Source organism: Anabas testudineus, chromosome 19, assembly GCF_900324465.2.
Source record: "Anabas testudineus chromosome 19, fAnaTes1.2, whole genome shotgun sequence".
NCBI lineage: Eukaryota > Metazoa > Chordata > Actinopteri > Anabantiformes > Anabantidae > Anabas > Anabas testudineus.
In genome coordinates, this window is record NC_046628.1 from 2,401,056 (window position 1) to 2,423,282 (window position 22,227).

At 43.5% G+C, this 22,227-nt stretch overlaps 2 protein-coding genes across 3 annotated transcripts in view; one reads left to right on the forward strand and one right to left on the reverse strand.

Moving 5' to 3' along the window:
- Positions 1–1,282: 1,282 nt before the first annotated feature.
- Positions 1,283–17,695, forward strand: slc9a3r1a (SLC9A3 regulator 1a). The gene is made up of 6 exons (XM_026350937.1): positions 1,283–1,986; positions 13,236–13,406; positions 14,800–14,953; positions 15,081–15,121; positions 16,576–16,680; positions 16,867–17,695. The coding sequence occupies exons 1-6, from the start codon at positions 1,516–1,518 to the stop codon at positions 17,020–17,022; spliced, it is 1,098 nt and encodes a 365-aa protein (XP_026206722.1). The 5' UTR covers positions 1,283–1,515; the 3' UTR covers positions 17,023–17,695.
- A 184-nt stretch (positions 17,696–17,879) lies between these two features.
- The window catches only part of LOC113156356 (caskin-2-like), a 39,832-nt gene continuing 35,484 nt past the window's right edge, over positions 17,880–22,227 (reverse strand). For both annotated transcript variants that reach the window (XM_026351446.2, XM_026351447.2), the window contains exons 19-21: positions 19,952–22,159; positions 19,644–19,875; positions 17,880–19,461 (exon numbers count right to left, since the gene is read on the reverse strand). In XM_026351446.2, the coding sequence (XP_026207231.1) occupies positions 19,365–19,461; positions 19,644–19,875; positions 19,952–22,159 (2,537 nt within the window). In that variant the 3' untranslated portion in view covers positions 17,880–19,364. The remainder of the gene's footprint in view (positions 19,462–19,643; positions 19,876–19,951; positions 22,160–22,227) is intronic.

Sequence of the window (22,227 nt, forward strand, 5' to 3'; positions counted from 1 at the left end):
GTGTGTGTGTTTTGCCTTAAACTTCACTCATGAAACTCATTAATCTATTACCCTGTAGTGAAGCAGAAACTAAACTTCCTTTTTGTAGGCTCTAGCCTTCAAAATAAAAGTACAAGTATTAAACTAAGTTTCAAAATAACCTATTACTGTTTCTTTCAGAGCTGTTATTTCTCAATGTTTTTATTCTGAAGTTACCATCATTTTACAGAGGCCATGTAATAACGCGTATATTACTATTTACTAGATAGTGTTTTCTTTTTCAAGTTAAGATGTGTGATGTGGTGATTTGTAATTGACCAAATAGTGCTGCTCTTTTGAAGAAAACCACAGCAGCTCTCAGAGTTAGTTTTTGAAGTGGCCTGACATCTGCCTGCACACTTAGATGTCAGGTCATCATAAATAAAGGGACAAAGTCAAGCAGGATCAAATTGAAGCATTAAATAAGCCCCATTCACTTTCCAGATTTTCTGCATGTACATTTAAATGCCTTACAATTCCTCATGTGGCTTAAAAAAAAAAACACACTGCTGCCATTTCATCCCGACTGACAAAGCTACTTGATCCCGTTGGTGTGACCCATCTTCCGGATAACCTCACCTGCATGACTGTGAGTCATCTTCGCCAGCATGTCGTCCAAAGCAGATATTTTTACCTGTTTTGCATACTTATTGTAAGTCAAAATGTAAATTGCTGAATTTTTAACATGCCATTCCTGTGAGTGAGGCTATCATCATAGCGTGTTTAATTACACCACTGCTTTCCTGCTGTGACTGGAGATGTAACTTATAATTGCTCTCTCAAAAGCAAAGTAAAAGCATTTAAGTTCACATGATGTCAGAGAGCAGCAATAAAATGCTCACTCACAATTACAGTATGTAGATATTTCCTACAGACATGGACAAAAGCCTATACTATAAATATGTATTTTATAATCTAACATAGACATTAAGGCAGTGCTTATTTATTATGATTATTTAGCTGGTGTTATTTAGAAATCTGTTATCTGCTCGACAGTTCTTTGAAACTAATTATAGTTATATTTCTTTATTTAGTATATATTATATATTAATATTTCTTCAATGCCCTCAAAATGATTAATAATTCCCCCAGATCCTCTGAAAAACAAAACAAACACTTACTGTGGGATGGAGTGAAGCGCTGTTGACTTTTATTGTGAAGGTCTGGCGGTAACGGTATCGTGCTAGCTTCACAGCAGTGGTACCTCCGCTGATTACGGGACGGTGCTGGATTGGAGGTAAAAAAAAAAAAAAAAAAAAAAGAAGACGAAGATTGCAACACAGCCTCTGCCAGGGGAGGATGTTTGAACCAGGCGGTAGCAGCGAGCTCTCGACATTAGCGGGGGAAAGTTTAGTGCGGCTCAGTTGCAGCGGAAGCGCGGCGCTATCAAGTCAGTGTGCGCAACAGGTGTCGGTTTCATACATGGTCGCTGTGTGTCTGCTCGCCTAAAGGGTTTGAAGCGGTCCCGAACTGTCCGCAGGTTAACAAAGCAGCAACATGTCCAAACTCCGACCGAGGCTGTGTGTGATGGAGAAGGGAGCCAGCGGCTACGGCTTCCACCTGCACGGGGAGAAGGGCAAGAGCGGCCAGTTCATCCGGCTCGTGGAGCCCGACACTCCCGCCTCCGCGGCGGGGCTCCTCGCGGCCGACCGGCTCGTGTTCGTGAACGGCGAGAACGTGGAGGGCGAGAGCCATCAGCAGGTGGTGTCCAGGATACGGGCCACCAGCGGGGCGCTGGAGCTCATCGTGGTGGACGCCGAGACGTCCGAGCTGCTGAAGAAGCACAGCCTGCAGTGCCGGAAAGAGTTCGTCACGGAGGGGATTCCCCTGCCCGGAGGGGACGGCGACTCGGACCGCGGGGACGCCCAGAGCAACGGCACCCCGAGGGAGTCCACCCCTGTCCCGCGCGAGAACGGGGACGCATCCTCGGAGAGGTCGGAGAGGCTGAGTGTCAGCTCCAGCACCAAGGTACAGTTAGCTGCCGCTGTTTACACTACTGTTTACTCTATTTACTCCAGCCCAGACTCGTTATTCTGTTATTCCTCATCAGCCCGCACGTTTCTGAGCTTCATTTTTTTTTGTTCTAGTCATGGGTGTAGCTGTAATATTTCTTATTAATGAAGCTTTTAGCCATCAGAACTGTCAGGTCAAAAGGTCAGAGCTGTGACAGAACAGCTGGCTGTATCTATAAAATACCACACACATCAATGAAATGTATGATCAACTAAATACTTAAACATTTTTGCATTGTCCATCTCATTAGATACCTTATAAATCAAGCTCATTCATGACACTAATATAATATAATATTAAAACTCATCATATACAGTTTATTTCCATATAAACTGAGATACTGGTGTGTGACGGTGTGTAATCTCAGTTGATAGATTTAGTCATCAAACTTTATGTGGAAATAAGCGGCAGAGTAAGGTCCACCAGCACATTAACACCTCATATAACTGTTATAAAGGTGTCAGATTAGACATCTGATGGCTTATGTTTTCCAATCAGATCTGAGACCAGCTCTGCCTATGAGCTGAAAAGGCTACATGGAATTAAATCCCCTGTTAAGTAACCACTTCCACTGCCAGAGTCAGAGAGGTGATACAGCACAGTGAAATGTCTCAGGCCTCTACTTATTCCTGCTAAAGAGAGTCTTTGCTGCACCAATGCCTGTCAATCTGTTTACGTCTGCCAGCCTCTCTACTTCCCGTCTTGACTTCCATGTCAGGTTTGGCTTGTTGGACCAGAAGCTTGGCCACATTGATGCATGTCAGCGAGTCACCTCTGGCTATTGTATATGATGTGTCCTGACATGACAGGATAAGAATGGCTGCAGACGCCTGGAGGAAGTGCAATTCAAAAAGAGATTGATTAGTTGATAGTTTGACACCCTGTCCGGGATATTCCAGTACATCAGATTTGATATACTTAAACACAGATTTCTGTCTTTGGTTCACAATAACCTTACCACTTTGAGAGACAGAGCTTTTGTTGTTGGTTAAGAAACAACTTTCTAATATTATTTTATGAAAGGGTCATAAACATGGTGACTACAGACTACGTGACTATTGTAGCCGGTGCAAAGTCTGGGCCCTGATTTAAATGTTGTGCAACAGCAATGCAAAGTAGCCTCATTGTGGAGGTGTTTAGCTGTGTGAAGACTGAAAAGTGTTTTTTATTTAGGACTTTAAACTTTAGGTAGGGGCTAAAGATCAGATACAAAACAACGCAAAGCAACTGTTAGTGACTAAATATAATTTTAATCAAATTACATTGTAGAAACTCAGCTGGGTTAATAGTAGGTCTAGAATTAATATACTGTACTAATGAACTTCTAATCACCGGTTAAGTACAAATGAACCATTATTATTACAATTGATTCTTTGACCACTTCTACATTAGGATGCGTAATGTAGATGACCTGCATCCACATAAAAGGGAAAAAAATGACAAATGGACTCCTTCTATGAAGCATGTTTGGAACAACCAAGCAGAAATTAAACGAAGAACAGTATTTCCAGTTCCACTTCATGTATGATTGATAACAAGCAGACTATGTTGGATTGTTGGATGTTGGATTTATGGCTTAAGCAGAGAACAGTATGTGAGGGAACATGCAAATCAAACTTATTTGTCTGTCCTGACAAAGATTTCTGACTGCTTTCAAAAGTAAAATGAAACACTACTGCCACTGCCTGAATAGTTGAGCCACCACCTTTATCAGTATAACCGTGTGTGTATCAGAGTTCTGTTTTTCATGTTCAAAGTACGTTTCACACACACACACACATATTTGAGACTGGATAATTTTCCACAGTAAATCTTGTAACTTAGTATTTGTAAGTGTTTGGCTTGTTAAAGTGTCTTGATTTGCTAATCTAATCTGGTATTTATGCAGTAATAGAGAAAAACTGAAAGCATTTACACACTTTTAAACGTCACTGTATATAGATATATACATTTAGACACACTTTACTCCTCTTCTGTTATTATTAAGTGGGATGTCCAGGCCTCTTTCTGTCTTTCTTTCACTAATACTCTGGCCACCAGTACGTCTGAGCTGGCTCGCTGGGATGTAGCAAACCTCCTGCTGCATTCCTTCCTGATGGGAGACTTGGCAGAGCCTGACTGATGGTCTGATACTGGCCTCTGATACCAACCTCCCTGTGGGATACACTTGAGTGGGCCAGCCAATAATGACGCGCAACTAACCCCACTGAGCACAACCACCGTTAAACAATAGTTTCTTTCACGTGATTGTCTGTGGTTGGACTTCGTGTTGCAGCCCAGAGTTCAGTCACCAAACTTTTTTCACACTACATTAACCTAAATCATCACAGTGACAAAGTCTGCAGAGATCGCTTTTTTCCTCTCGGAAGCAAAGGACGAACAGAGTGAGCATGTCATTATATTATGGTAACATCCTGGTTTCTAGCAACTCAGTTCTCCACCACACCGAGAACCGTCTATTGGTCACCATAGATACTCCCAGCAGCAGAAAGAGGCTTTGTCCACAATGTTTGCATGGGGAGAAAAGCTTCTGGGTCAGGGAGGAAAGGAGAGCGGGCTCTCACGCCTCAACAAGGAGGCCACGCTGACCCTGAAATACCTACACCCTCACTTAACACACACTGTCAATGGGACTAGAGTGAAGCAAGAATATGAGTGTGGGTGTGTGCGGGCCAGCTACAGGATTAAACAGCAATTTGTTCGTCCTTGTAGATGTGAAAATGTCAAACAAATGATGAAATAATAGGATCCTAGATGAATGGATGTCCAAAGTGTGGAGGCAAGGTTTAGCATAATAAGGTTCTTGACTGAAAATGAGAAAGTGTAGCCATTTTGCTCCTGTAGAGTAATTCCACTGTCATTTTTGTAGAGAATGAGTTTGCGTGTCAGCTTTGGATGGCCAAAGCAGTGGGTTGCTCATTTGGAGAAGACGCTGACTTATTATCACTTACACAGACACTTTTCATCCTTTGTGCACCATCCTTGCATGCACACCCTCTATGTGCAGCCAAAGTTAAGACTTTGATCCTAGCTTGCAGGATTGAAGACTTTGAGACAACTCTTATCCATCCAAAAGGATAATTATTTTTTTAGTGTTACGACGTCTCTTATCACTGAGATCATATAAGCCTGGGAAAGAACAATTCATCTGGCATTTTATTGATTCAGCAGTAGTTAACTCTGTAAATCAAGATTACTGTGATGTTCCTCAATATGGCTGCAGCTTCTTAGGTTTTTTCCACTGAAACATTGTCACTAGTTATTATATAGCACTGGAGTAGCACTTAGTGATTATACAACTTAATCTCATCATTATCATTTAGTCAAAGGTGTACAGATACTGATTTCTCTTATGACTAATTATTTTTTCCAATATTTATTTTAGAGCCCCCTAAAATTTGGTGTTTTGAATGGGACCTTTTAAGGACATAAACTTGTGAATGGTTATTTCTAAATTAGCCTAGAAACCATCTATAGTATCAGTTAACGCAGTTAACGTAGTGGCCATAGTACAGAAGCCTATGCCATTCTATCTGGATGACTCTGACCAACCATGTAAGTTATTAGAAAATGGCCAAAATGGGCTTGTTGCAGTTTTTTCCAGATGTGACTGTAGATTTAATATCTTGTAGAATCATGTAATATAAGAACATCACTGTGGGGAAGGGAATGGTCACTTTTTTCTTACAGACATATAGACAAACAATTAGTGGGTTAGGCCATACTCAACTTAGTGAATGACTGACTTTTTGATGCTGAGGTAGGCAAAATGTGCTAAATTCTGGTTCTATTTAACATGGAGGCAGTGTTCCTAATGTTCTGCATCATTTGTACTGTTGCATTGGTAAAGAAACACTGCTGGCAGCAAGTTGGTTCAGCAAAACACTAATCCAACTTCTCAGAGACATGATGTTCCTCATGTAAACAAACAGTGTAGTTTTAGAATACCTAGTATGTAGTCTAATGCATCTTCACTCTAGTCTTTAGAGTGACTAGACGCCCCCTAGATGATCAGAAGAGTGCGACAGCTCCTTGTCAGGTCAAGGTCAGGTGCTTTTGCTGTTCATAGTGTAGTTACTATGAATTTTGTTGTACTGCATGCCTCTCACAGCATGAGGTGTTGTAGTTGGCCACCACTCATGTTAACAGCACAGAATTTGGCCCCATGGAGGTGAACGTTCCCCCCCGCCTTCAGGAGGTCTCCTTCATGCAGCAGCACTTTGGGATGTGAGGTTGTTGATTACTCATGCTGTGCAAGCAAATACCCATTATGTACAATACATTAAGAAATTTACATTGTGTTGCTGAAAGTGCATCTGAAAAATGAGCTCCTCTTCTGACTTAATGGAAATAAAAGGATCTGCTGGAGAGCCTTGTTCCGAGCAACCAGCATTGACCTCATAATTAACATGTATGTGCCGAAAGGCTGAAAGGACAGTGCTTAGACAACGCAGGCAGAAAGGCTCATTCTAAACAGAGATGCTGGACTGGACACACAACTGTGAAGGTCTTTCTGTCAGTGTGAGGCAAACCACATGTCCTAGGTGATAACCTAAGTCTGCCTGACTGATTATTAATATTATTACTGATGTGTCTTCATCGTTTTATGAACAAACAGAGGAATAATACTAATTTCTGAATTTCTTTTTTTGTACTGAGACCAAATTATGATGGGAATTGCTTAGGAGAACAACTGTCCATCAGATGGTTCTTTACACAGGCTTCCATCCAAAACAAACTCCATAAATGTACCATTGGCGTCACGAGAGTTCCTTGTTCTCTTACTGTTTCCTTAGTGATTCAGTCTCAATAAATAAACAAACACATAAAAAATTATTATTTTGGTCCTTTAAGAATGTGGACATTTTTACTTCAGGTCAATCAAGGACACTAATTGGACCGTGAAGCTAAGCTGTCCACTGAAAGCCTGCAGATCCATTGAAATGTAATCAGGGTGTTTGGCATGACAGGGATTATAACTGCATTTTGTGCAAGTAATTAGCAAAGTGTCTTTGAAGTGCCACCTCGTCTCAGACTATGAGTGAATTGATACTGCTGTTACATACGGAGCTGTGTCCTCGTGCTTTGAGCTCGGCTGGCTATCTACTCTAATCACTCAGCAGTCACTAAACTGGGAATCCAGCGTGACCAAACAGATTGGCATGTTTAAATACATAGAAACCAGGCAGGCGGTGTGTGGAAATATTCAGTAAAGTGAAACATTTGAAATGCTTTGTGTCACACTTCTATTTACATAGCATGGAAATAAAAAAATATCCATTTACAGCTGCTTATCTGCGTCTTGGTCGTGCTGGCAGGAGGCTATAGTGTAGCTGTGTTGACATTGATAAAAGCATAGCTTTATACAGCACACAGTGAGAATGAAATATGATCCGGAAAGTCCAGTTGGAAGAATGGATTTATATATTTAAAGCATATTAGATACCAAAACACAGCACAGTGGCTTGTATTATTCACAGAAGAGATTGCACAACTCTGGAAATGTATCAGCAATTGTTTCATCTGTTGTCAAAAACAGCAACAATACGCTATCTCTGCACGCTTCACCTGGTCTCCAAGGTAGAACCCACACACCCTGCAAAAGAATCTCTATGTAGTTGCTTGCTAATAGCAGTGGTACAGTGGTATTAGCAGGCATTGCTGTGAAATAATGATTGAATGGGTCAGTGGACCATATTCCTATCACCTTGCCTTTATATTTGTTGTAATGCATCTACAATAAGATTCTTAGTTAAGTAGCTGAGATATAAAACTTAATGAATTTTAAACTCATTTGGGGAGGAGCTATCTTTATAAACACACACTGCAGGTTTCTTTCTCAGCACATCTGTGATGGTGCTGCTGGGAGGAACCTGTGAGGAAACCACTTCCTGTCCTCTGAGCTAGTTGCTATAGTGCTGGTACTCAGTCTACATTGTTTGTTTTTCTCTCTCAGCTAGTTAATGATAGTCGTAATGCCGGGTGTAGCGACAGTTTTGTGTAGTTTGTGTTTATCATGTAAGCTAATAACTTCATCAGGCAATAAGCAGAAAGCTGATTCTTACAGTGTTGGTATTTCAGTTATATGGGTGTATATATATTTCAGTATATGGGTGACTGTTGTGCTGTGTAAACATTTAGTAACCATTCTGTTACTAAATTACTGTGGAAGCATAATTGATTGCAACAACAGCCATCTGCCGCAAACAAGTAAAAATGAAGTTCAGTATTTGCACTTTTCCAGAAGTAAACAAGTGCAACAGTTAAGGGAAACAGTAGAAAACAACAAGGCAACAAATATTTTCATGGTCGTTCCTCCTCCACAGCTTATTTTGACCCTACAGATATTACGTATTGTGAGCTTTGTATCTTCACAGCCAGGAATTTCCACGCTGTGTGGCTGTGACCTTACTGTCTGTGTAACTGTGTGCACTGAAGAGCATGTGAGTAAAGTGGACTTCTGGACAGAGCTGCTTTTTTTTATAGGATCTACCTAAATTACCAGTTATTTTTATTGAGTGTGTGTTAGCTTCAATTTACACAAATAAAGGTTGAAGTGAATGAACGCATCAATTATTATTTTTTTTAAGTTTGCATCTAGATTGGGAAGAATGGGATTGAATAATAAGTGAGCAAGAATATGATCAGACATTCAAAAACCATAACTTCAATTATACAGTTTCTCAGTTCAAGGTCTTTCCAACAAACCAGCTGCTGTTATGAGATACCAGGCTACAGCACAAGATTTGATGTTTAACTACAGCGAGCTGTAAAACCATTAACCTTTGATATTCAACAACTTAACAGCTTAGGGAGTGTTTACAGTGTGTATTTGCTGTCTCTGGTACCATCACACTAAAACTACACTAATCCTGCATTCACACTGTGGCTGCTTTGGTAGATACATTATCACAGATAATTCTGCAACAAAACAAAATGTCATCCACTTTCCCACCAGCCCACAGCCAGATGCATATGGCTGCAGGAGACTGTGGCCCCTAACCTCTTTGTGGACAAATGTCTATCATGGCAAGATACTAATATGGTAACCAATATATTTCTAAATAGAACATTCTAAAACACAGCTGTCACAGTTACATGTAGTCATGTGGTTTGTGGGCAGTATATAGCTAGAAACTAGACTTTGACTGAGTAGAAACTCTTGATGTTACTGAAAATAAAAATACCATCTACAGTATATTTGATTTTTATCGTCTGTAGTTGCAAGGGAGAGGTTCTTTTTATCAAACAAGTAGTGAAGTAGGGTCAGGAGAGCTAAGTGTGCTGTCACAATTGTCATTGAACCATTATCTATCATGTTCAGTACCATTGTGATGTGTATCTACAGTATGTATATGTTCGCATATCATAAAAGTGTAAGATAAGTAACATATGCTGTCATATAGATTATTCCAGTGTACTTCTTACTGTACAGTGCTACTTATTTTCTTTTTTTAGTGGTGGCACTGTGCAGACTCAGAGCACAGACTAAAATGTGCTGAATTATTGTATGTCCTGGTCATTGACAGATAACTACAATATAAAGCTGGTTTGAGAATAAGAGATCAATTGACCGCATTTAGTTGGACTTTCCCTCTGTGCTAGGAAACGCCAACCCTTTGCTGTGCAGACCTCTCTGTGAAAACGACACAATCATGACAGTGGTGTATTACACAAGCACACGTTCCTGGTAGATTACTCAAGATCATCACAATTAAAACGTTTCCGCCTGGACAACTTTCCCGGGTTGTGCAATTCTTTGACAGTGTTACCAACCACTGTATCGTATCCTAACATCTAATAAGCTCTAAAAAAACATCTGTTCCTCCAGTTGCATCGTCTAGATCATATTTTCTTGTTTCCCCCACCAACACAGCCTGGAGCATGTTTGTCTGAATGCGGCCTAACCCTTCCAACCAGCACATTAGTAAATGCAAGACATTAAAGAGCCTCTCTGCTGGACTTCACTCAGTGCTGTCATTACCATACAGCACTTGCTGTTGCTGCAGTGTTTTGCTGTGCACGGCTTTGCTGATACTGTGGTTTTCCTGTGCACACACCAAATGAACCAAGAAAAAAAAACCTGAAAAAAGTCCCTTATATTATCGAGTGTATTTTTGTGTCTGCTGCAGACTTTGTTTAACACAATACTTGAAAATGTTCCCGCACTGCTGGACACTGCTGGGGTCCAGCATTTGGCCTCTTATGGTCTGTACTTGGAGGTTTAGGCTGGGAGGAATGTGATGCGTTGAGCACGTTATTTACATCCTCTGTTCCAACTGGACAGTTCTCTGTCTGCAACAAAACTGACAAATCAGCAGAGGATGGAGGTGAGAGTTGAAGACGATCTGTTTTTCCTTCACTTTGTTTAAAAGAATTATTACATGCTACATTGCTACATCACAATCATGTGATGTAGCAAAGGGACTGTCTGCTGTGGTTTGCGATGTGGTGAAAATAATGGCATCCTTTCTGAGACTCTCTTGCTCGATCCAATATGTCTCCACCACCTTCCTGCTGCATCCTATCACACTGGCCAGGCTATACCCCTTTAGGTGTCTCTGAGACCAGGTTGATGAAAACTATAGACTTGATCCTGTGCAAAGAAAGTGAGATCTGACCACATGCTAGCAGAGATAACAACTGTCCTCAGGAGAGGGATAAACCAGTGCCAGTGGTGTAACAGGAAGATGCATTGAAGTGGTAAGCAGAGGATAGGTCTGTATCTTAATGGCACATGCCTTCAGGGTTTCCCTCAGATTGCATATACTGTAGATTTGGCAGAAATACACAGACAGATAGCAGTCCTTCTCTGGTCAGCTGAGTCCCTGCTCCCCTGTGGTGCAGTAAATGGATTATATGGTGCTTATTCACCCTACATGACAGGTTCAAATTCTCAAAGCAGCCACAAAGTGCTTGTCAGATCTTCTGTCTAACCATCATCTTTTTGCGGTTGGCACGGAGACAAGTATTGTCTACCTTAAATCCCAGAACCTGTTGAGAAAACGGTGGAAAACTAACATTTACTCCATCTATAACTCAATTTTGGTTCTGATAAAAAAATTTCTTCTGCACACAAAGTACCACAGATTATATGAGTTGGTCTACAGATGGATACTGTTACCTATCTGTAGATGTTTTAGGTATGTGTGCAGTAAATCCCCTTGCTGAGAAGGTATAAGCCCTTGTGAGATGATGAGTTATAGTGTACAGGTAAAGCATTCCTTTGGCTGCACTTTACCCCTCATGGGTACTATCATACTTGTCATCTTATTAACAACCACTGGTTATGTGGAGTTTGTCATAAATGTTCCATCCAAAGGTTCAACCTTGAGTCACACTAAGCCAGCATGTTTCAGCAATCATCAACCACACTGATTTGATATAAACTCCTGGATCAATGCATAATCTGCTTTGTGATGTGCTGAGTGAGTGCATGTGTGTCTTATATGAATGCTGAGGCTGCACTGGTTGATCTTAAATGGTCACTTGGAGAAAAATCATTTACAGAGAGCAGCTGATAGCTGAGGATGTTACATAGATAGCTGTGGTTTTATCAGATGGTGGAAGTGCAACAAGGGGGTGTGGATTGTCTTTATCTGAGACTCAGGTGTTCACTGTACCGTCCTCCGAGCTGTAAAATAGATGCTGTGTTTTCTCTCATAAATGTGAAAGACGGTTCCTGTCTTTTAATATCAGACATAAAACACCCTTTGACAAGTTTTTATCTTTTATTTAATGGAACCTCCAGTAAAAATAACTATAACTGTGATGTAATAAAAATAATCTACATTTCTGAATTATGTAATAAATATAAATTCATTTAATAATTTCCTTTTACATTTCCATTTAGTCATTTGTAAGTCGCTTTTATCCAAAGCGACTTCCAAGTGAGGTACAAGACAAATGAAGCCAAGGTGAAAACATTAAAGCAAATTATAGTGTTTCCCTTTCATGAGCTGCAAGATACTGTATGAGCCATAATAGTAATAGATAGTTTCTTTCTTTTTTCTTTTTCTCTGCTAACGTGAGTTTTCAGTCCATACATGTCCACACATGTCCTGGCTGAACCATATATCAGTTGTCCACAGTGAAGGACAGAGACTAATTGTCTTCATTGAGCTGGAGCTCCTGACGTCAGTGCAGCAGTCCTATTCCTGCATGTGTGATTACAGCGTTAAATGCTTGAATACATATGCGAGTCCTTCACCTGCACTTAGGATTAGACACTTAACAAGGCATCGGCCGCAGCCGATGGATTAGCCTCTGCTACAGAGATGCTACGGCTGCATGCAGCCAGTAAAGGAGGTCATGTGTGAGAAAAGGCTTTCCTGCCTCTGCATGCTCCCGACCTCATGTGAGTGGCCTCAATATGTCAGCAGCACATGTACAGTATGTAAATGGGGAAGTTACGTGACGCACACAGCTTGTAATTCAGAATAAATATGTAACGATTTTATTCATGCTGAAGCTCAGATTGACGTAAGCCACCTGTAGCATAGGGCTGCGTTGGAGAGCTCTGAGATTAATTGCACTACATGACTGAAAACATGTATTTAACAAGCCAATAGCAGAAAATGATATACTGAGTAAAAACTATCAAATAAAAAAAAAGTGATAATGCTAATCAGATGTTTTCTCACATTTGAACATATTCTAATACTTAGAATATTAATACTGCTGACCGATGAACTGCAGAGTTTCTAGGATTTTATACAAAAACACAAAGAAATATTGTCCACGGCTCTACCAACCCCAACCCACGCATATACAAGAGAACAGCTTAGCTGTCCACTGTGGTGACCACTATGCATGAAAGGGTTAAAGACGTTTGATTTCCATATTAACTGACAAACAGTGAGCAAGTACCGCAGTGGGCTAGAGGTGAATGTTTGCTGTGTTTCACAGAACATTAGCTGCTAGCAAATAGTGGAAACTGTTACACTGAGTGCTCCTACTGGGTAACTGTGGAAGAAAGTAGACGTAGAAAGAATTTAATTTAATTTAATTTAATTTAATTTAATTTAATTTAATTTAATTTAATTTAATTTAATTTAATACAAAATAATATTTTTTTGGTCCAGTTATCATTATTTTTTAATTAATTAAGAAAATTACAAGTTTTAGTTATATTTATTACTTTTACTATTGCACATTTAAGGGCTCGTCATCATTTTCTCCCGTGCTTGTGTGTGTTCATGCAGGAGGAGAAAGGCGAGCTGCGGCCTCGGCTCTGCCACCTGACGAAGGGAGCTAATGGCTACGGCTTCAACCTGCACAGTGAGAAGTCCAGGCCGGGCCAGTTCATCAGAGCCGTGGACGAAGACTCTCCTGCACAGAGAGCAGGGCTTAAACCACAGGACAAGATCATCCAGGTACACAAGCACACACAGGCGCTTTTTCTACCTGGTGCGTTTTGCCTAATACTTTGTGTGTGTGTATGTGTGTGTGTGTGTGTATTAGCAGTAATCCTATTACATCAGTGACCCAACTGGAAACTGGAATCCCTCACACTGTCAGATGTGCACGTTTCTGCTTGTATGTTTTGATCTTGGGCGTGTTTTGTGTAAAGAGTGATTTCCACAGTGTGTTTGAAGCACACTGAATTTCCCTCGCTGCGTGTGTGTGTGTGTGTGTGTGTGTGTGTGTGTGTGTGTGTGTGTGTGTGTGTGTGTGTGTGTGTGTGTGTATATGTGTGTGTGTGTGTGTGTGTGTGTGATCGCCAGACTTTCTGGCCATGCAGAACATGGCAGGGTCAGAGCTAATCCACTTACTGTGTCTGTGGGCTGAATTACAGGCTGCTCAAACAGTCTGCAGGGCTCCTTACATGCAGGACGAGCGATGCCCATTAAGTAAAACCACACGTGCACATACACCGACTTAAAACAGGACACACTGGAGAATGCTGAGAATGGGACTGGGAGTTTGTCTAACAGGAGGAATGTACCGTAGCACAATGTTCTGTACCACCTGCTTACTTGCACAGCCAGTGTGGGAGCTGCTGAGACTGGGAGATTCCTCACGGTATTCCCACCTCAGCTCTTCCTCCCACTAGAATTCCTCACTTATCTCCCCGGAGACTTGATTAGTTCCAACACTGGGAGTGTGCTTAAACACCACACCCTGTAATAACAGTGTTACGAAACGCTTATCATCACTGCTGTCATTACTCATCTACTGTCAGTCCATTCATTCCTTATATCACTCTTATCTCAACATATCGTAAGTTTTACTTTGCCCCCTGCCTTCTGTGTGCGTGATCAGGAATATCATCAAAAGAGGGTTTCTGCTCGGGGGTCACTGCAGTAAACTGGCAGGAAGGTCCTCCGCTCTCCTGCAGGGTGCAGGGTGTGTTAAAATGCTTCAGGGACCAGCTGTGACTGCTGCAGAGGCAACTGTGACAGACAGCTGGCAGCCAAGTCTACTCCCCGTTATCTGATAAGGGCCCCAGAACCACAGCGTCTGTAATACTGACGTATCACCACAGCAGGCGTGAGAAGACAGCTTCACATTTTCTAAGCATGTCTTAAAACAACAGTCATGTGCCCATAGATACAGTGAAACACATTTAACTTTACTGCAACCATTAAAACCTGTTCATGCTGGTCAGTCCAAAGGATGCTTCTAATGTAAGCTCCAGTGTCCATCTCAAAGATGCACTTGATTTGATTACCTCAGTCTGCTGAGGCTTCATGTCCACTTTAGATACACATATGAATTCATTTTTGCACAAAACCTGTATGACGTATGTATCTCCTCGTGTGCCAGGTGAACGGCGTCTCAGTGATTGGGAAGCAGCACTCTGAGGTGGTGGCAGCCATCAAGGCCGGAGGAAACGAGACCAGATTGCTGGTGGTCGACGCTGAGACTGACAAATTCTTCAACAGGTGCAACGTCCTGCCTACGGAGGAGCATGTCACAGGTACACAACACAAAGTTCGTAAAGGTCGACGCTTCCATGTGCACAGTACAGTATTTAGAACTGTGCACAGTAAAAACATCTCCATGGCTGGTGAAGTGAGGCTTTTGTGTTTCTCTCACCACTGTAGGACCTCTACCTGTGCCAGCGTCAGAGGGGGAATCAGAGGAGGTGAGGACCACTGCACACACACACACACACACACACACACACACACACACACACACACACACTTGCTGTCTTACAGATAGTGGCCTGTAAAAGCCCTGCTGATCCTCTCTGGACATTCCTGGTATCAGATTAGGACTTCTGGACAGCGTTGTGTGAAGCTTCCTGGCTGCCTCCGTGTGTTCCCTGTCAGGCCGGTGCCCCTACGGGAGAAGTTTGCTGCCTTGTGAACAGCCATGAGTTTGATATTCAGTGCCATCATTTTTCAACACGCGCTTTATTGTAAGGGTGTCGTCTCCTGTTGAACCTGAGATAACCCCGATATCATCACAGTGACATCATCAGGATTATTATTTAACTGCTTTCACAGTGTGAGTCGTAGAAAACTTGTGGAATGGCCCTTTAATTAGCTGCCAGCATTAGCTGCATGTGTTTGTGTGACGTTCCACAGGCACAGTTTATCAAAAGTAAACACTCCCCCTCCCCTCTCCACACACACACACACACACACACACACACACACACACACACACACAACATGGGAGAAGTGGATTGGCCCCTTGGTTGACATTGTGGCTGACCCTTCACCATGGCAACAGGAGCTTACCAGTGTGTGTTTCCCTCGTCTCTCTCTCTCTCTCTGTTTCTTGCGGCCTCTCTTCTGTGTCCAGGGGGATGATGGGATTGAAAAGGCTTTAACTCTAAAGGCGAGTTGAGGATTATGCTAATGAGGAAACTAACGAGCGCGGTTCACATACTCACACAATCCCTCATTCACCAGCTATTACATAACTCGGCGCTGCGCATAGACACGCATGACGACCTCTGACCTTAAATATCTGTGTGTGTTCTATCAGTCGATCGCAGAAGCTGACGTGTCGGATTTACTGACGTTTACAGAGTTTCTGCAGCGGATTCAAATGAGTCAACAAATACAGTACATACGATACAGACAGAGCTCAGCTGCTGGACACGCGGAGTCCTCTGAGGGTTTAAAAAACAGAAAGTGCATTAACAGAGGCGTGGCTGTAGCTGTGGTGGAGTATTAGCATGTGTGAAAAGCCTCTACAGCAGCAGCAGCAACCATTCACAGAGAGCTGAAGTTATACCAGTAATAAAGTAATAAAGTTAAAACGCAGCAGCTGCCAGTTAGTTTCATCCATGAAGTCACTCAGTGAAATGTCCTGTGTGATGTAGAGGGAGACGAGCAGCGTGTTAACATTCAACCCAGTTTTCAATCCTGTGCACACGTTAGTGTTGAAACTGAGCCTCAGCTGTAACAAGTGAGCAGTGAGGACGGGAGCTCTGAGACAGGCAGCTGACAGAAGGTGACCGGCGACCCCTACTGGACAACTCCTAAACCCACATGAGAACAGACAGACCTCCAGGTGGACCGGTCATGTAGGTGGTTCTAGTTTAATTCATGTGTGTCTTTTGTGTGTGTTTGTGTTAAACAGGCAGCAGCAGAGAGGAAGGCTAAAGTGTCAGTGAGCTCGTCATCCTCCAGTGCCTCCTCCAACGCCTCCCTGCCAGCAGCGACCAGCAGCTCCCCCCCTCCAGAGGTACGGTGTACAACCACATGTTTATATACCAGTTAAATGAGTTAATGATTCTTAGAGATTAAATGTGAAATGTGCATTAAAAGAAATTTAAAATAACAAGTTCTTCAATTTGTCCATTAATCCTGTAAAACTTTGCACTAGAGTGATGTACAGTGTGTGAAACTGTCTGTGTGTGTGTGCGTCCAGATTGAGAGGGCCCCGGAGCCGGCCCCAGCAGCTGAAAGCCTGGATCTGCAGATGTCTCTAGCCCAGGCCAGAGAAAGAGCCCATCAGAAACGATCGGCCAAGAAAGCCCCGCCCATGGACTGGAGCAAGAGGAACGAACTGTTCAGCAACTTATAAACACCATCATCATCGTCATCGTCATCACTTCTGTCCCCTCTCGACGTCTGGATCTGACGGAGGATCCAGACAGATAATCAGCCTCAGTTCTGTGTCCATCCTCTGGATCCCTCTGCTTACGAAAGACACAGTGTTCATATAGAAGATCGGACGCGCCCGCGTTAAACAGTATTATTTGTTGATTTCATTTGTTTTAATTTAGAAATGTTAATGTGACACAGGAATGAATGGTAATATATTTAGAAAAGAAGAATAATGTACAGTGTCTCCTATTTAAAGGATGGAAGCAATAATGGGATGCAGGGGAAATAATACAGAGCTAAGATTTGAAATCCTCACAGTTTAAATGAATGTCAGATATCGACGCCTGCGATCAGCTACTAGAATTGAAGAATCTGTGTCTGTGAATGAAAACTGCTGCCAACGCACGACAATCTGTTGCAACAGTGTTTGATCACCACCAGCGTGTTAGAGTCTCACGATGACTGAACGGACTTCTGCAGAACCTTTAGATCGATGACAGCTCTGGTTGCCGTGGAGATCTCATCATCTGTCCCACCGGGGTTTCTGTCGTCACAATATATGATTCAATGAAATTCTTTTATTTTTCATGTAGCTCCTGTTAGCTTTGTAAATACATGAATAAATGATTTAAGACAAGTGAAGCTCCTCACTGACGTCACTGTTGATCTTGATTTTAAGTGTTTTTGGTCTCTTTTATTATCTGAAAATATATGAGAAGCGTTCATGGTACTGATGTTGACTCTGCCTCCCATTCTACATTTGGAAACTCTAGGAACCACAAGGTAGGTCACGGAAGAATTCCTGCTCTCTACGTGGACAAACACAAACACATCTGCAGTGGGAATTTCCCTTTTAATGAGTGGAAACGTTAATAAAAGTAACAGGCATCTAACAAAACTGGAACAGAAGAAAACCTGAAGTTTTAATGTGGAGCACCTCAAAACTGGAAAAACATGAAAAACTCCCTGATTTTGTTACAGTGCAACGTGTTTGAGAAGAATAAGAGTTAAAAAACAAAAAATCAGAGAGCGGAAATATGGCTGTAAGTCACGGCTTTTCTTTACTGTAGTGCCCCCGTTGAATGACGACATTTAACCGCACAGTGTGAGTCAATGATGTCAGTGACTTAGTAAGAAACATCGTTCTGTGCAGTAAAAGCTCTGTAAGGTGCATCAAAAGACAGGGAATGAAAGTAAACGAGGGAAATGTGCTGCTTTATGGAGTCTGGAGTGTTCCACAATGATTTAAATGAGGCGCAGTAAATCTAAAATTAATAATAATTAAATAAAATAAATAGCCAATCAGTAACTCTTTATCCATTCTTAATTAAAAATCTGAACATGTAATGTAGCTTATGTCAAAGCAGGAGACCAATAAATAGTGACATTTCAAAAAATATGACACACATTAGTAAATGTTACTCCACTTTAAAATCAACTAATTTGTTCATTTAAATATATCGAAATAAAAAAGATCTGTTGGTAAATTGATAATCTGATGTTTTATCATGCAGAACTTTAATGTAATTTGAATTGACCTATTATGACTTTCTAAATAATTGTAATTACTGTTTTGGCACACTTCAGACTCCATACGCTGCGCTGTCACGGAAACACAGTCTCTTTCCATTTTGACATAACATGACTTGAAATGTTTCTGGAACAGTCTCGTTGTTTGCCAGCAGCAGAGTTGCAGTAAATTCACTTCATCGCATCCTGAGGTGATCTGTCAAACCTTCTGAACTGAGAACAGAAGCCTCTCACTGTGTCTGGCTTTGGTAAAAACATACACTAATCCAATCTAATACATACATGTACATGTGGAATATGCTGCTTTTTAATACAGTAAACAATATTTTCCTCACGTTATAGACAATAAGCAGCCAAATTCATATACAACCCATTAATGCTAATATACACTAGAATGATTTATGGTCTATCAGTCGGTACAAACTGATTTAGTTAAAAAAACAACACATATAGAAGAATAAATATATGCTCAGTATAAACATATCTGACTACACATACACAGTGCCACTGTAGACATATATACATTTACAGGTAACATGAATAACGTGGACCCTCATTCTATTAGTGGGAATATGCTGAACACGCACTGAGACCTGGAAGCTCGTCTCACAGCCGCTGTCTGTTTTCATTCCAATAACATTCCCAGGTGTGTGTCCTGAGGCGAAGCGCTCGCGTTCGAAGCTGTGCAGGTAAATCCTGCAGAGCTCCCCGCTCTCTGTTCTCTCCAGCATCGAGGAGTCAGCTCGTGTTGTTGTGTCTGTCGCTCGCTTGAGATAAGAAGCTGGGGAGTCACTCCAACATGGCATCGAGCTGGTCGGCGAGGTCGTCGAACATGTTGCCGATGTCATCCAGAATATTTCCGGCTGCCTTCACTGTGCTGCTGCCGCTGAGGAGCAGACGGGGGAAATGTAACAACGCTGCTCACACATCATGTTCAGAACTTTTATCATTATTTCTATGTGTAACACTAACAAAACCTGTTTTAATGCAGATTTCATCATCTATTCCTAATATTAAATGATAATTGATCATTTGGTGTCTGTCTGTGTCGTCCACTCTCAGTCTTACCCGTCCACACTGCTCCCCTGAGCCAGTTTGTTCTCCACCACTCTGAGAGCAGCTTCCAGTGAGGTGCTGGTTTTCTCCAGCCTCTTCTGAGCCAGCAGCTCCAGACCGGCCACGCCGGCTGTTTCTGTTTTCCCAGTCTGGACCGGCAGTGCTGTGGTGGGGTACGACTGGGCCGTCACTGGGGAGGACGGGGCGGCGAACGCAACGCTGTGGACCACCGTGATATTCGGGCCTGAGGGACGAGACAAGTTGATTCAGATTGGATTTAGACTTTGAGTTTAAAAAGTCTCACCTGTGCTCAGTGTTACCTGTAGCTGATGAGGACATGGAGCTGGACTGAGGGAACCTGGACACAGACACACTAGCAGCTTTCTGTGGACTCTCAGGTTTGGATATCACCTTCAGTGGGTGTCTGGAGGATTTAGGACTGGGGAGACATGTCTGTGTGTGTGTGCTGCCGGCCAGCTGTGGTGAGACTGTGTGAATCTGTACACTGGTTAGATTAGGAATGGCTGTCTGTGCGCTGGCTTGTACTGAAGAGACCGTCCTCTGGGGGGTTGTTGGTGTGCTGTTAGGAGGTTTACTGAGGGGACTGGAAGGTTTTGAAGACACTGGGGGCTTGGGGCCTTTTCCCATGGAGCCTATTCTCTGGAAAACATTTCTCAGAGGTTCATCGTCACCCTGTGTACTGACGTCATTGTGTGTGTGTCTGCTGGGGGTGGCAGGCTCCTCAGGTGTGGAGGCGTCTTTGTCTTTGGGTTTGTGGCGTCTCTTTACTGTGTCAGACTCCTTCAGATTGAACTCTGGGAGCTCCAGACTGTTGGAGGTGTGGACGGGGGCCTCCTGAGGAGTCTTGATTCCAGCGTCTGCCTGTGGGCCGGTTAGCGTCCTCGGCCGCTGTTTGATGGTGAGGTTTCCCTCCTCTGCAAAAGGCAGGTGGTCAGTGGAGCTGTGCTTTGGAGAAGCACAGGCACTCTTTGACACTCTGTCACTTTTCCATGCTTTCTCTTTTTCCTCTGATGCTCCACCTGAGTTTCCAGCTTTTTGCCTATCAGAGAATGCTTCTGTTTTCTCACTTCCTGTCCTCCTCAGACCCGCCAAGCCCAGAGTCGGGACAGGTCTGGAGTGCTGCAGGATGACGTGAGAAGGGATTCTATGTGCTATCGGTGAGGGAACGGGGCTCAGAACCGGAGACACAGGGACATGTGTTGGTGGAATATCTATCCTCCTGGACGGACTGCTGCTGCTTCCCTCTAGCCTGGCTGCTATGCTCCTCACGCTGCCTGCGCTCTCTGACTCTAAACCTTCCTTGAGCTCTGGCTCCATCACTTTGCCGTTTCTCAGCTGGTGTGTTGGACTGCCACTTGCCGAGCTCATCCTCTTGGGCGGTGGCGGCGGTGGGCCCTTGCGTTTGGAGCGCACGGCAAAGGAGTGGCTGCGGTTCATGTGGTGCTGGGCCCCTGTGGAGCTGGTGTAGCCTCGTCCCGGCCTGCGCGACAGGGTGGCATAGGAAGGCATGGCTGCAGAGGAAGCCGAGGTGCAGGGGGCGGTAATCTCATCGTCTTCATCCGGCTCGCCGTCAGACAGGGCGTAGCGATTCAGGCTTTGGGTGCGTTTTTTGTGCGGGCCCTTCTGGGTGTCACCACCTGGGGCCTGGCTTGACCTCGCCGGGGGTCCCAGCAGTGGGACGGCTCCAGTCAGGGGCTTGCAGAGCACCCGTGGAACCCCATTTATACCTGCTGTGTGAGCCTGGAGGTAACTGAAGACCCTCTGTGTTGGTGAAGGCTGTGGAGAGGGAGTGGAAGGAGAGGATGCTGGTTGGTGCTGCGGCTGGTAGTGTTTGGCCTTGGGTGGGACAGCTGGGTAGGCAAAACGAGGCATTTTGCTGGGGGTTAGCGGAGGAGTAAGAGGGGAGAAGAGGATTTTGTTGGGAGTCGTAGACCGACCCTGGTGCTCCCACATCTCCGTAGGTCTCTGTTTACTTCTGCCAGGACTGCCTCCTCCGTGCCTCACCTCCTCTGCTCCTCCACTCCCCAGACTCTCCTCAGACCTGCTGGGTGTCCTGGCTGAACACGGTGTGGCTTGGTGTTCCTGAGAATATCCTGAATTTGAATTACCAGAATTCCCAGAATTCCCTGAGCCACGTGACCGCATGCTAATGCTCTCCTGACTGACTGACATTGCTGTAGAAGCCACGCCCCTGATGCCAAAAGCCTCTGTGGCTCCTCCCCCTGCCCTGCCCATCATGGCGCTCTGCAGCTCAGCGCTCAGCTCGCTGTCCTGGAAGGAGAGAAGGGCCCGGGGGGTGCGAGGGGAGCGGCAGCAGTTGTCAGATGGGGCATCAGATCGCGTGTGAGCGTGCACGTTGTGTGTCGGCGTATGTTCAATAGCCACCAGCTCCAATGCGGCAGGGGGCTTCCATCTGAGTGTCTCTCCTCCGGTTCTGTCGGTATGGTTACGAGAGCGCTGCAGGTCACAAAGTCTCTTCACTGCTAACATCAGCTTCTTTTGATGTCCTGAAAATACAAACATCCATTACCATCACCCCACTACACTACATACTTAACTCTAGCTGAACAGTGGA